We start from the raw sequence: 15504 nt of genomic DNA on the forward strand, positions 1-15504 counted from the left end.
GGACTGCCTGAAGGAAGAGGCCCCTCCCTCCTCAACTGTCATCTCGGCCTCAGAGGGAGCCATCAGGCAGACCAGCAACATCTTGGACTGCCTGAAGGAAGAGGCCCCTCCCTCCTCAACTGTCATCTCGGCCTCAGAGGGAGCCATCAGGCAGACCAGCAACATCTTGGACTGCCTGAAGGAAGAGGCCCCTCCCTCCTCAACTGTCATCTCGGCCTCAGAGGGAGCCATCAGGCAGACCAGCAACATCTTGGACTGCCTGAAGGAAGAGGCCCCTCCCTCCTCAACTGTCATCTCGGCCTCAGAGGGAGCCATCAGACAGACCAGCAACATCTTGGACTGCCTGAAGGAAGAGGCCCCTCCCTCCTCAACTGTCATCTCGGCCTCAGAGGGAGCCATCAGGCAGACCCAGCAACATCAGGGACTGCCTGAAGGAAGAGGCCCCTCCCTCTTCAACTGTCATCTCGGCCTCAGAGGGAGCCATCAGGCAGACCCAGCAACATCGAGGTCTGCCTGAAGGAAGAGGCCCCTCCCTCCTCAACTGTCATCTCGGCCTCAGAGGGAGCCAGCAGGCAGACCCAGCAACATCGAGGACTGCCTGAAGGAAGAGGCCCCTCCCTCTTCAACTGTCATCTCGGCCTCAGAGGGAGCCATCAGGCAGACCCAGCAACATCTTGGACTGCCTGAAGGAAGAGGCCCCTCCCTCTTCAACTGTCATCTCGGCCTCAGAGGGAGCCATCAGGCAGACCCAGCAACATCGAGGTCTGCCTGAAGGAAGAGGCCCCTCCCTCCTCAACTGTCATCTCGGCCTCAGAGGGAGCCAGCAGGCAGACCAGCAACATCTTGGACTGCCTGAAGGATGAGACTTCTCCCTCCTTTAACTGTATTTTTATTGTATTAACGATTTTACTGTACACCGCTATGATCATCGCGGAATAGCGGTCTATAAATAAAACATATTATTATTATTATTATTTAGTACAAAAAGCATTACCAAGGATTCTGTATAGATGTAGTATGGGAGGAGGTCAATGGAGGATGACACCATGAGTTACCACAATGGGTGACACCAATCCTAGTGATGCCACTGATTCTCACCTTATACAAGTTGGCCACACCCATTTACTCTTTAAGACAATTTCATTTAAAGAGGAAAAGATATATAAACCCAAGCAGTGAGCTTTTTACTTTAACTCGATCGGTCCGATTGTTGAAAAGGCCAATTCTTCTAATGGTACTAAGGATTGGGTCAGTGGAATCATCAATCATGTTGTGTGTTGTCACTGGTGGGAGGCTCTGTCTCTGCAATAGAACAAAAGATTACTTTAGATATACCTTATAATTATAAAAAAAGAGGCAAACTGATGTTTCAAATGGACCACAATTACAAAAGATGCTTCATTATCCCCCTTTATGGTAAATCTATGCCTGTACAACTTCAGATTGAATGTCACATCACTGAATGCTCCTACACGGTAAATAAAACCCCATACATGGAATACTAGATGCTAGAGCCTTCCCCACAACACTTTAGTTTTCTGTTCACTTGGCCCTCCATGTTTGTGGCTTTGACTTTTCTGGATTTCATTATTCACAGATTTAATGAATATGTTGTCTTTAGAAATTTCTAGGTCCTCCAGTACAACTCTATGGTCAATGTCCACCAGACATTGTGCTGGAGGACCTAGAAATTCCTAGAGACATTTCTCTAGGCATTTATAGGTCCTCCAGTGCAACTCTATGGCCAATGTCTGCCAGAGACTGCTCCGGAAGACTGATTCCTAGAGAGAACATTTCTCAAGGCATTTATAGGTCCTCCAAAGCAATTCTATGGTCAACTTCTGACAGATGTTGACCACAGATTTGTGCTGGAAGACCTAGAGATTCCTAAAAAGGTGTTCTCTCACGTTAAAAAATAGCATTCTTTATTTGTGTTTTTTTATGCACCCCTAACTCCAGAGAGTGTGGAGGGTTCACTCTATTTAAGGTACTGGGGTGGGGGTGGGAAGAAGCATAAAACTATGCAAAATCATCCCTCACACCCATGGTCTGCAATTTTATAGATAATGAGAACTAGGCCTGTAAGACCAGACCTTGGAAAGGCTAGCTGCTGGATTCTGGGAGCTCCAGTCCATATAGATAACTTTTCCAAGCTCTTTTAAGACCAATTTTGTGATTTCTGTTAAAAAAAAATCACAAGAAGAACAAGGAATTCTTTTTCTAACCTGGGTGGAATAGATGGCTCTTTTAATGATGGTTAGGTCATCACGATCTATGATCTTGTTCATATCCGGGATTTCTCCTCTATGGACGAAACAAGGCAAATTCTTTAGTAACCAGGGAAGATAGTTCCCAAAAATCTTGTTAAGATTGCACACTGAAGCATGAGCATTTTCTGACCTCCATCACTGGGGCAAACATGGTATTCTTATGCATGTCTATATAAAGTAAGCTTCACTCAGGCCTTGTCTGCATGAACCAAAATGCCAATTTTCCCTCTGCCCTGGCAGTGTCCTATTCAGATGACTCATGGCCAAAACCCTTGTTTTGGTACACGTTGTTTACATGCCTTGAAGACAGTCTCATACCAAACCTGGTATTTCCACCCCTGGATACTCTAGATACCTACCTGGAATACTCCCAGGAAAGGGATATTGCCTCAAACTGAAATCCTACATGCACTTATGAAAATTTTTAAAATCAAGGAAGGACTGCACCACAGTGAGGACTCAAGCTACCTCAAACCACTAGGTAACACGCTTTGGTTTCTATTGATGTTTTCCACCCAGTGTCCCACCTAAGTAGTAACCATGCTTCCAGATGTGGCATTAATAAATAGAAGCTGGGTGGCCATCTGTCAGGGATGCTTTGATTTGGATTTCCTGCATGGCAGGGGGTTGGACTGGATGGCTCTTGCGGTCTCTTCCAACTCTATGATTCTGTGAATCTATGAATGCAGCAATTGCCCTGTCTCATTTACACAATTGTTACATGGGTCTCAGACAGTATCATTTGCAGCCTCCCCATGTTTTCCCACTCCTTCTTCCATCTTTTTTCCTCCCTTATGCCACCAAATCAATGAAGGAAAAACTGGATAAATGCACAGTATCTTTATCTTTGAGACCAAAGTTAATCTGAGTTTGGAAAAGAGGAAAGGAATTAACAGGCCTGGGTCTATGGATACTCCTATGGATGGGGAGCAAGAATCTGTTAGAGCATTAATATCACAAAACCACATCTTTTGCTCAGTCTATGTAAAGCTAATATCACAGGGGTCAGAGGGAGGTGCACAGCCACGTGAATGGAGCTGGTGCCTCCTTCTGCCCTCAAAGGATGTGATTTCTTATAGCAATGGCAGGCAATGCACCAGGGCAGTGGGTGAGCCATGTCCCCTTCCCCCTCTTATGCCAGCAAATCAATGAAGGAAAGACTGATAAATGCACAGTGTATTTAACTTTGAGAGCAAAGTTAATGTGAGCTTGGAAAAGAGGAAAAGAATCAACAATGTTGGGTTTATGGATTCTCCTAGACAGCTGATGGGAAGCAAGAATCTTAGAGAATTAATGTCACAAACCCCCATCTTTTGCTCCATCTATGTAAACCTAGTATCACAGAAACAACAAAATCTTGCGGCACCTTAAAGATTACCAAGTTTTATTTGGAATAAATTTCTGTGGTCTCCAACATCCATGAAAACCTGTTAGTCCTTAAGATGCTACAAGACTCTTGGTTGTCTTTTCTGCAACACAGTCAGTAACACAGCTATCCCAAATTCAAAATTATTATATTTCTCAATACCAGTGACCTAATTCAAACAGAACTGAATCTTGAAATTTTTCAGTATTCAAGTAGGGATCCACATATGTAAAAGTATGTATTATAAGGAAATGGTGTTTGCCTTGGATGTGACAAGCAATAAAACACATTTATGAAAGACATCAACACAGTGAATGCAGTAAAATATGGGAAACCCCAAATTCTTACCTTAATAGTGCCTCGTACAGTTTTTTGCCAAACTTTTCTTTCACTGAATGTGCAGTGTCCCTAACAAAGAGCAGAAGAGATCATTACATTTATGTATTCTATGTTATTTATACCCCATGATAACCACACAACATGATAATTAATTAAATTGTTTAAAATTTTAAATGAATGCTGGTAATTCTACCCTCTTTCTACTAAGTATTTTCTGTGGTTGTTATTTTTTTATTTCTTATTTTTGTATTTATTATTTCAGTGATGGCTGGCATCCTTCAATGATGGTTGGCATATATCCTGTTATGATAAATGTGGAGGGAAGAATTCAAAACTTCCCTAATGCAGCGAAACCTCCACCTTCAATGAGACTCGTCTTCCTCCTGCTGGACTCCACTCCCCAGTGGCAAACAAGAAACATAAAACTATGTCCCTAAACCTGGATGCACATCAATAAAGGTATCCTCCAGAACCTCCCAAGGGTTATTCTCAGGTCATTCTTCTCAGGGTGATGTCATTATTTTGCATGCAGTTGTAGGAGAAGAACCAGATGCTTCTTAGCCACCTTTGGCCACTATATGGCTATGTCAGTGGGGAGAAATCGTGAAGGAACGTTATTCCTTCGTGCTTCAAGCCATTCTGTGCTTTAAGTGAGATTACTTGGTGAAACTTTGGACTGACTCAAAATAAACAGTGATGAGGATCATATTATCAGATAATCTGCTATACATTTTAAAAAGTCTCCCTGGATTTATTAATCTAGCACATCAAAGAGAAAAGTTCAACAAAGCACTTTTACCAATGAGCTACTTCATCACATGCAGGGAACATTTTTATGTGAAAGGGCATTAGAAAAGGGACCCTCCACATGGCTACCATCTAGAATTCCACAAACTCAGTACATTCTCCATAATTTATGAATGAAATCTTCCTTTCACATTACTTGTGGCACATGAACAAAACATGACAATTTGATCCATGGAAAACCTACCAGCCTTTTGGCTCACCATAATCCATCATTAGCCCTTTTTTTGTCACTTAAGAATAGCCCTGACCCACCACCCCCTTCAGATGCTTACCACAGCTGCTTTCGGACTGCCTGGCCTTTCAAAGTTTCCACATTGAAATTGTTAGTACTTGCTGGCATTATGAAGAACACTACTACCGTGACATCACTCCTGTGCACCTGAAATGGGGTAAAAACAAAACCTTTTCTCCATAGGCTGGAGGAAATACCCTCATTTTAAGAAATGTTTCATTTATTTAATGTATTTGTTTATTTTTTAAAAAATAAATAAATACAGAAATGCTGAAATACAAGAGGCCAATATCACTTTATCTAGAGCAATGTTGTCTACACTGACTGGCTGCAGGATTCCAGGTTTTCAGAGAGCCTTTCCTAGCCCTATGTGGAGACACTGGAGTTGAATGTGGTGGGACCAGCTGCATGCAAAGTATCTCTCCTATCACTAAGCCATAGCTCATTCTTCTTATTTGCTCCCCTCCACGATCCAGTCCTTCTAAAGCTGGGTTAAATAAGAATTTCCAGTATTTATTCTTGAACATGCTTACTTTGCCACCATTTTCTGCTCCTTCAGAACATTTGCATCTTTTGCCCTTTTGTATTACTGATCAAAACGTGTATCTTGATTTTAAAAAAAAATGCTTCAAGATTTATTCTGAGTGGTGCCTTCAAGTGGATGCCAAGGTTTTCTTGGCAAGATTTATTCAGAGGGGATTTGTTATTGCTTTCCTCTTAGGTTTGCCCAGTGGTTTTCCATAGGTCAGGAAGGATTCGATCCCTTGTCTGCTGGTCTAACACGCAAATCACTACATCACATTGGTCCTCTAGGTAGGCCTTTGGTCAAATCCATCATAGCTATTTTTACATTCCTATAACTGCCTAAGGGGGCTTCATATGTTCTCTCTTACCCTCAGTAAGAAGTTTAATCTTGATAAGGCCTCTAGAAACATGTCAGCTCCTTTGTTTGAAAACTCATATCTTCCCGCAATGAAGAAAAACAAGGTCCTTTCAAGGTTGAAATCGAGATGACTGAAAAAAAGAAAGAGAGCAAACAAAATGGGTCAAGGGGTTGATCAAACAGTGCAGACAGGAAGTAGGGCTGAGTGAAGGATGCCAACATATAGCAGCAACATGACAAGTTAGACAAAGCTTAGAATTCCTATTCTATACATATCCTCAGTAGCCAACAGACACCAGTTCTTGCATATTTGCCCACAGACAGTGAAATATATATATGCATGGAGGGAATAGGAGGATTCCCCAGGGCATGGAATCCTCATCAAAGATAAGGTGTGACTTCATATATTGCTCACCATTCTCCTGTAACAAAAGTTCTCCATATAGACTACTTTGTTTCATGCTGTGAGAGAGAATGGAGAGAAGGCTCTTCACACCTTTCCAGGAAGAAGACAATGTGCAAATGTATACATACAGTTCTCTGCTCCAGATGCTGAAAAGGTTGTGTGTGCACCCCTGCATTACACCAAAGGCCCCTTAATTCATCTGCAAATACAGGTCTGGGAACCATTACTTTATTATGCAAAGCAAGGGAAAGGACACAATTTGCAGAATACAAATGGTAGACTGGTTACCCATTCCTCTATTTATAACATTTTTCTTGTAACTCTGCCCCTCAGCCATGTAATTATCATTTCAAGAGGGGAAGAGTGGCTAGGAGAATTGCAGGTTAAAGAAATGCATTTGAATGGTTCAACAGCCTCCCTCACTGCTGTTTCTTTGCATATTCTCCCCCAAACCATATACATATCTTTGAAGGGTAGAAGTAACAAAATGACCAAAAATCACCAAGCTCAGAATCAAAATGCAAGCTGAACTCTCCATGCCTGCACCCATCCAACATTAAATCAAATAAGGACCCACTGCTTGTAGAGACATACCTGCCATTGGACCAAAAGCCACCTGTCCCTCCCTGCCCCTCCTTCAATCTCTGCATTTAAAAATAAGATGGTAGTAGCCATATTATAAGTGTCTATTTCTATTCCTTGGTTCCCCAAGCCACTAAACTATGCTCAATTACTTCTGTCCTTATTAGCCCATGAGACACTGGTAGATTCCACCCCTTAGCTCACCCCACACCCTTCTTGGGGTCTTGTCCAGATATCACACATTTAAAAAAACCAAACATTAGAAACTAACAGCAAGATTATTCCTCACCCATTATGCAAGGAGGAAATCCTAATGCCATTCGTACAGGGTCTGCCACCCAGAAAGACCTTAACTATGTTGAGAAAACCATCCGTCTACCCATAGATCCTACCCGTAGAAATGGCCTCGAACAAACTCTTGGATCTTAGCTTTGCAGGTAGCATGCAAATTCTGAAACTCGTGCATGGCTGAGAATTTCTTAATGTTCAAGCCGTTCGGAGTGATGACATCTAGTAAAAGCAGGGAAAAGGAAGGGAGATGAGTAGATTTTTAAAAGAAGGAAGAAAGTTGTCTTCATTTCTCAATAGGGCAGGTCAAGAAACAGGTAAAATGGTTTCAGCCACTTGCAATGGTATTTCAGACAATCTCATGACACAGACACACAAGAATAGGGTGGAAAATTTTTTTTTTAAGAATCTCAGTGTGAAAATATACAGCCAGCTTTTCTTATCCCTGCATGATAAAGTCTGAGTGAAAGGGGTGGAGCACAACAACAGATGCAGAAAGTGTCACATTCATTTCCTGAAATTTCTTGATAAGAATGAGGAAAACACCCAACTAAACCCCCCCCAACTAGAACTGAAACACTGGATTACTTCTGCCAATCACTGTAGACAGTATGAACTAAATGAATCAATAGTCAAATAAGAGAGCTTCCTCTGTTTCTAGCACTGTCTGCTGAAAAATTCCTCTCCTTCATAAAATTTAAAGGTCCAAGGTTTTTGATGGTGATGCTAGTAACTGAAGTCCTGTTGTTGTTCCTGTTGTGTGCCCTCAAGTCATTCTGACTTATGGCAACCATAAGGTAACCATATAACAGGGTTTTCTTGGCAAGATTTTATTCAGAGGGAGATTGCTTTTGCCTTCCTGAGAGGCTGAGGGAGTACAACTTGTCCAAGGTCACCCAGTGGGTTTCCATAGTTGAGAGGGGATTCAAACCTTGGTCTCCAGAGTTGTAGTGCAATGCTCAAATCACTACACCATATTGGCTCTCAGAGCCCTATTCAGGTGTTACAAATTCTGCATGCAAGGAGAGAGAGCAGGAATAATCACACTGATTTTGCCTCTATGCTAAAACTACTGCTGCTGCTGTTATATGCCATCAAGCCCACTTGGGCTTCTGGTGACCCTATTAATGACACATCTCCAAGAGCCTTGGTCATCAACAGCCCCACTAAGGTCTTCCAAACTTAGGTCTTCTTTGACTGAGTCAATCCACCTCTAATGGGGTCTTTCTCCCTACTGCTTTCAACTTTTCTGAGCACTATTGTCTTTTCCAATAAGTCATGTCATCTCATGATTTTAGCCTCAGTTTAGCCAGTTAGGCCTCTAATGAGTTCAGGCTTGACTTGATCTTGGACCCATTTTTTTTGTCTTTTGGGAAGTTCATGGTATCCATAGAACTCTTCTCCAGCACAATATTTCAAATGAGTTTATTATTTTTGCAGTGTGGATGTGACCAGAATTCCTGAGCCTAGTTAGAGCCAGCCACCAAGAAGGTCATACCAAGTCCAATTGAAGGTGTATGAATTCAGCTATACATACTGTATTTGCTTTCTTGCAGCCCAATATCTTAAATCACGACTGAAGTTCACCACATGATAGTCACCTAGGTGCACTTTGTGAATCTTTTAGTGCAATTTTTTTTCACTCTTGTCCATCACAACAACCGGTGCATCTCTCTCTAGTTAGTTGTCATTCAACGTAAGATTCCACTTTTTCTGTATAATTGATTGTTGTATGGTTCCAATCTAAATTTTTAAACAAGCTGATTCTTTTATGGGGTAGGCAAAGAGGGGCAGGCAAAGATCAACTAAAAAGTTAAATGAAAATTATAGTGAGCACAGGCAAATGGTAGACCTTTTCATCTTACTGAAGGATTAAAGTAAGAAACTTCAGAGAATGTACAAAGATGATCAAGTTCAGATGCTCAGTCATGCAAACCCATGCATGAATCTGACCACAGACGTGTTACAATTTGGCTATCAAGTGCTACATGGATTCATAGCATAGATTGAATAATGAACAATTTCAGCAACATTACTGTTAATATTGTTGAACTCACAGCTTTAGCCACGTATCTAATGCTTATGAGCTCAAGAACACAGGAGATCTTCCACAATACCCTAGGGTTCAAAGCAGTGTGAGACTGGGTTGTAGTTATTACATCAATCCAAAATAATTGGCTGAACATCACTGTTGTCTCCTCTTGAAGTAACTCTTTTTCAACATTCAACAATGAGAGTTCAGTAACTCCAGTCCAGAAACACACTGCCTGTCAACCTACAGAAGTCGATCTGGGAGCAGAATTTTGCCTTGTATACTATTTGCAAACTGACCAATTTGATCATACTGCCCTTGAGTAGACTTCAAGATTAATGATCTACTCTGGTAAAGATCACTGACCTTTTTTTGAGCAACAGTCAAATTTCATAACTTTTCAGGCTGGCATGCAGCATCCTTACTATTTGGTCCTCAACAAGACTATTAGCTTTAGTCAGTTGAATTAGGGAGACTGAGGCATTATACATTAGTTTAACCTATAGGTCATATAGAAAGACTTTGGAAAAGTTTGGGTTTTAGGCTGCTTTCAGAAGCCCATAACCAGCATGATTACTGATCATGTGGTCCAAAAATGTTTTTAAGTTCTGATAGTCAACTTAGAAAATGATTTGCCCTGCTTGATCTGCTATTAATAGCTATGATGCTACAGGGTCTCAAGCAGAAATTTCCCCCATAGAATCATAAAATGATAGAGTTAGAAGGGACCATAAGGGCCATCAAATCCAGTCCCCTGATCCTGAAAGATGCTAATCTTTAATGATCTCCAAAGACTGAGAGTCTACCGTCCTCTTAGGAAACCTGTTCCACATCCCCTGCAACTTGACCCTTACTAGGAAACAATGGGAAATTATGTTTTGTATGCAAAGCATCAGCAATGGTCCTGCTCTAGCAACTGTGTCCAAGGGCCTTAGAAAAGTGAACACACATACTAGATCTAAATTCAGGTACAGTGCTATATAATTTCTAGGGGATAGGATCAATTTTGAAACTTTATTTATTTATTTATTTATTTCACCCTTTCTCCCAGGATGTGACCCATTCAATATATCACACAATTTTAATATACACACACACACACACACACACACACACACATATATACCTGTATATGGAAAACTGAATATAAATCACATTGTCTTCCATGTATTTTTTACAATAAAATTACTTATGTATAATCAATATAATTTCACCTTACTGGTTCACCATACTGGTTCATTTGTGTTTTCATAACACTATTAAAAGTAGTCAATTTTATCCATTAATATTCAAGCTAATATAATCTTTGTGGGGATATTCTGACTATTCTATTATTTGATTGAATCCATAAATATTAATCTGAATTTAGTTTATGTTTCCTTGCCAAAGTATTACTACTAATGATATGCAAAATATTATGAATTTTGAACCATCTCTCTAAGCATGGACCATTCAGTTCAAGCCTTCGATTCATAAGGTATTTCAATTCTTGCTGCTACAGAGTGCTAAGAATCATCTGGCAATCTTTCAGGGCTAGCCCTAGCATTAAAAAGGGTGAGGCAACTACCTATGGCAGTAGAAACAGTGTCAAGAAAGGACAAAAAACCTCTTTGTGCTGTATTATTAATTTTATATCCAGGATTTACTTGGGGGAATCTTTTTGTTGTATCAAAATTTGCTTTTCTGCATCAAGCAAAACATGTTGCACTCTTAGATCTTTATGTACCACATTGATTTAAAAATGATGATCTTACCAGCTGCTCTCTTGAGCATGTGTTCTGCTTCTATGGCAGTTATTTGGGAGACCGTAGTAAACACATGGGCGCAATGCACCGATGCCCGCTCCATGCAGTACCGATGGTATATCTGTCTTTCACCTGCTTCTTTATCTATATCAAACTGTTAAATGCAAATGACAGAAAGAAGAAACATTCTTGTATGAGACAGGCTTTCAAACAAGACCCGCACATTTGTGTACATGGATTTGTTATGTGCCTTCAAGTCAACTCCAACTTATGGAAACCCTATCCTGAAGTTTTCTTGGAAAGATTTATTCAGAGGAGGTTTGCCATTCCTCTCCTCTGAGGTTGAGTATGGCTTGCCCAAGATTGTCCAGTTAGTCTCCATGACCAAGTAGGTATTGAAAAGCTGGTCTTCTAGAGTTCTAGTCCAGTACTCAAATTACTACACCACACTGTTTCTCTATACACATGTATACACACGTACACATATGCACACACAGTTCCAAACCCTGCTCTGAAATGAAATGTTATAAAAATTAGCTCTCTCTTTTTTAAAAAAATGAAGTTGTGGCTTTTTCCTTTAGCAGTTTTCAGGTTTCATTTTCGTTTTCTTAATTCTTTTCATATTCTTCATTCCCCCTTGCAAAGGACCTTAGAGATCATCCAATCAAACCATCTGTTCAATACAAAGCAGGACGCAGGTACCATATTCCTGAGAGATGGTCATCCAGTTTCTGCTTGAATAGCTCCAATGATGGAGTACGCTCTGCTACTGAGGTTATCTTGGGACAGCATTCTATGGAGTACCACAATCAAGAAGGCCCTGTTCTAAGTCATTACTCACTTCTCTTCAGATTGTTTAGTACCTAGAGGTAGGCATCCAGAGATGTTTTGACTATATTGACAAGTCACTTATTCAACCATGTGGCTCACTTATAAACATACCCACCCACTAAACAAAACAATCTCTAATTCAGCAGTGAGAATCATATGGCCATCAAGATGTTGAACTGCAAATCACAGCATTCCTCATCACTGGCTATATTGGCCAGGGCTGCTGGAACTTACAGTTCGATAACATCTAGGATGCTGCATTAGGTCCAGTGCTGCTCTAGCTGAAATGATATCCTGAACTTTCAGCGTGACAGCTTCTGAATAACCTCCAATGTGGAGAGTAAGTTAATATTTTGAAGGCAGTTACAGCTTTCAAATGAACTTGGCCAAGCCTGTCTGGTTGATGCAGAAAGTTCAAAAGGAGAAGGAAGGTGACAGAGTCTTAAGATTAGCCACAATGTCTGGGAGGATCAGATGGAACTTTCACCAAGAATGGTCGAATACTGGATTAAAAGTTCAAATGGTCACCACAATGTTCCACTTACAAAAGCCAACCTGAGCATTGAGCCATGGCAGTTAAAGCAGTGTCAAACTGGATTATTTCTGCATTGCGGATGAAGCCTTGGTGTCCAAATAACAAGATATGTCATCTCCCAGTTTCCCCCCAAACTGTTATAACCCACAGTAGGAATTATCTATTCAATAAATATCACACTCTGAAGTGGTGACAAGAGCCAGGAAGCATTACTTTCTATGGACAACAACTTCCACAATCCCCCAGCCATCATGGGCACTTTTAGTTTAAAAAAGCAACTTTTCCAAACTTTGGTGCTGATCACCATCCAGCTTGCTTCAACTAGCTTCTTCACACTTTCATACCAGAACAAGGCACAATTTGGCCACTCTTAAAAGCTTCAAGGGGAGAGAGAGATGCAATCTCCACACACCACACAGATATTCTTTCCAGGAACCAGGAGCTTCTTCTTATGCATCTTGGTATACCTTCATAATCCAATTTATCAAATCTCCAATTATAGACCAGACACTTCCTTCTCCTTTATTATTTACCTTCTCTATGAATTCCGGCTATGTCCCTTTGCCAAGGCTATACATGGTGTCTAGCCTTTGACCCTGCTTTGCATGGGTGCAAGAGAAATCTTATTGTCTCCTGCTTGGCAGGTTCTAATAGCCTTAAGTTGAGTTGAAGGCAAGGTTGATTGGAATTTATCTGATGAGACTGTACAACAGGCTGGACTCTTTGGTTGTTTCACTCTGTTGCTTGCTTACAGATGATGATTATATTAAATGGATGTATATTTCCTATTTATTTGGGGGGGGGGAGGTTGGTGGGGAGGGGACTCACATTAGACAAGGCTTGGTATCTGATTGTAGAATAAATGATTTTGAGGTCACTGTATTTTGTTGTACCATTTTTTTTTTTTAGGATTACCCAGGTCCCTATTTACCAAGGGCCATTTCTAGCTTAACTGAATACAATTAACAAGTGTTGCTATATCAGTAGAATGGCTAAGGAAATTTTGATTTCCAAGTTCCTAGAAGGATAGAACAGAATTCCACAGAGTCGCAAATTTCTGAGAATTGTCTTTAAAAGTTCAGAAGGAATCAGAGTTTGCAAAAGTTATTTCTTTGGACTGCAACTCTCAGAATTGAATATCTGTTAGTTGTGATCCCAAAAATAAGTTTTCCAAGCTTTGGATTTGAATGAAGATTTGGGAACATCATCTATCTGCAGGGGCAGTTCAAGTGGAAGAGAGACTTACCCCAAATTGGATGAGCAGAAATACCATCTACTCTGATCACAAACAGCCTATAGGCATCAGTATTTGCAAACAGATTCCATTTTCATTACAAGTTGGAATAATATATAAGCTTTCTGCTGAAATGTGAGAAAAATTCTGTAAAGCTAGCAAAGATTAGGCAATGTTGTCTCGTGGCCTGTGTGTGGTATGCAAGCTAGAACATTCCTATCAGTGAATGGCATAGCATAACAAATAGTCCCTTCCAGTTGTATGATTCTATACCATAATTCTATGACTATCAATGCTCATTCAACAAACAGTGTGCATGTAACTGACTGAATAATCACTTCCACACATACAAATATGTCATCTTATGTGACAGGGATAAATCAATTGTGCATATCATGCATCAACACAGTGGTAATGGACTACAAAGGCATTTAAAAACACTCAAAGGCTGTGCATTTTGTTCTTTGTCTCTGACCAAAACCTGATTTGTAACAGGTATCATTTCAACAAGGGCTGAAAACCCAGCTGTACCATCTGTAGATGACATGATCACATACATTCTCATATATGCTGAATGTCTGACACAAGGGAAGAAATGTTACCTAGATGAGCACAGAGGATCTACACAAATTAAACCTAGAGAATGATGAAATAGAAATAGTAAAAGAGTTCTTGTACCTTTAATCAAACACGGATCAAAACAGGGACTGTAGTCAAGAAATCAGAAGAAGACTAGGGATGGGAAGGGCAGCTATGAAAGGACTAGAAAAGATCCTAAAGATCTACAACTGAGCATGAAAGCTAGAATTGTACAAGATGTTGTATTACTTATTACCATGTACACATGCGAGAACTAGACAGTGAAGAATCTGAAAAGAATAAAATAAATTATTTGGAGATGTGGTGCTGGAGAAGAGTGCTGAGGATACTCTGGACAGCCAAAAAGACAAACAAATGGTACCTGGAACAGATCAAGCCTGAAATTTCTCAGGAAGCCAAGATGAGTAAGTTTAGGCTGTTGTACTTTGGCCATAACATGAGAAGGCACAATTTATATTTTGGCCAAAGTATGACAGTCACAAGTTACTCAGTACTTACTAAGCACCACTAGGAAAGATGCAGGGATGTAGAAAGAGTGGAAGAACACATTGCTAGATGGATGAACTCTGTTAAAGAGGTAATGAGTATGAATTTACAGGATGGTTAACAACAAAAACAACAAAAGATGTGCAAAGGCATATTCCGCATGAGTTGGGATTGATTTGAAGGCAGTTAGCAACATCAAAAGATGAGCAAAGGCATATTCTGCTGTCTCAACGGACTCCCGCTCTTGTTTCAGAGCTTGAAAAAGATAGTCTTTTGGACTACAACTCAGTCATGTTGGGCAGAACATCATGGGAGTAATATTCCCAAAAGTAACTTTACAAAGCTCTGGTTATTACAATATTTGGTTCAGAAAGAAAGAAAGCTGCCCTATACTGCATCAGACCACTGATCCCATCTAGCTCAATGTTTCTACATTGACTAGCAGTGTTCTCCAGGGACTGAACTTGCAACCTTTCGCATGCAAAGCAAGTGCTCTGCCACTAAGCTATGACCTATCCCCCTTTGCCAGGTAGATGAGTGAGCAAGTCTGACCCAGAAGTATTTGATTAAAGGAGGATCACTTAATTCACTCTCGTCTGTTGGTGGAAGGAGGTTTTTGATGTGGTTGGTGGGTCAGCCTGCAATTCCATACTTTGGCCAGTGCTGCTTGCTGGTGCAATGGCCAAAAATCTCATGTCAGATCACACTAAGACCTGCTGTGGGCTGGAATCCTGACAGTAGCAATTGTCTTATTTGCTTATCCATACTCTATCTATTCCATTCTGTTTCCAGCTGTTGCCTCTGGGAAGCTGACAAAGACAATGAAATAGCCTTCCGTTGCTGTTTACCTGCTCAGAGGTCTTACTTA

General features: G+C 40.6%; 1 protein-coding gene across 1 annotated transcript in view; it reads right to left on the bottom strand.

The window, feature by feature from the left end:
* GYS2 (glycogen synthase 2) overlaps window positions 1–15504 on the bottom strand; it is a 43808-nt gene that overhangs the window by 11101 nt on the left and 17203 nt on the right. The window contains exons 5-11 of the mRNA XM_089527572.1: window positions 10960–11104; window positions 7278–7395; window positions 5908–6028; window positions 5055–5161; window positions 3985–4044; window positions 2226–2304; window positions 1189–1302 (exon numbers count right to left, since the gene is read on the bottom strand). Of these exons, the coding sequence (XP_089383698.1) occupies window positions 1189–1302; window positions 2226–2304; window positions 3985–4044; window positions 5055–5161; window positions 5908–6028; window positions 7278–7395; window positions 10960–11104 (744 nt within the window). The remainder of the gene's footprint in view (window positions 1–1188; window positions 1303–2225; window positions 2305–3984; window positions 4045–5054; window positions 5162–5907; window positions 6029–7277; window positions 7396–10959; window positions 11105–15504) is intronic.

Source organism: Sceloporus occidentalis, unplaced genomic scaffold (assembly GCF_023333645.1).
Source record: "Sceloporus occidentalis isolate IW3139 unplaced genomic scaffold, rSceOcc1.0.p SCAF_5, whole genome shotgun sequence".
Taxonomy (NCBI): domain Eukaryota; kingdom Metazoa; phylum Chordata; class Lepidosauria; order Squamata; family Phrynosomatidae; genus Sceloporus; species Sceloporus occidentalis.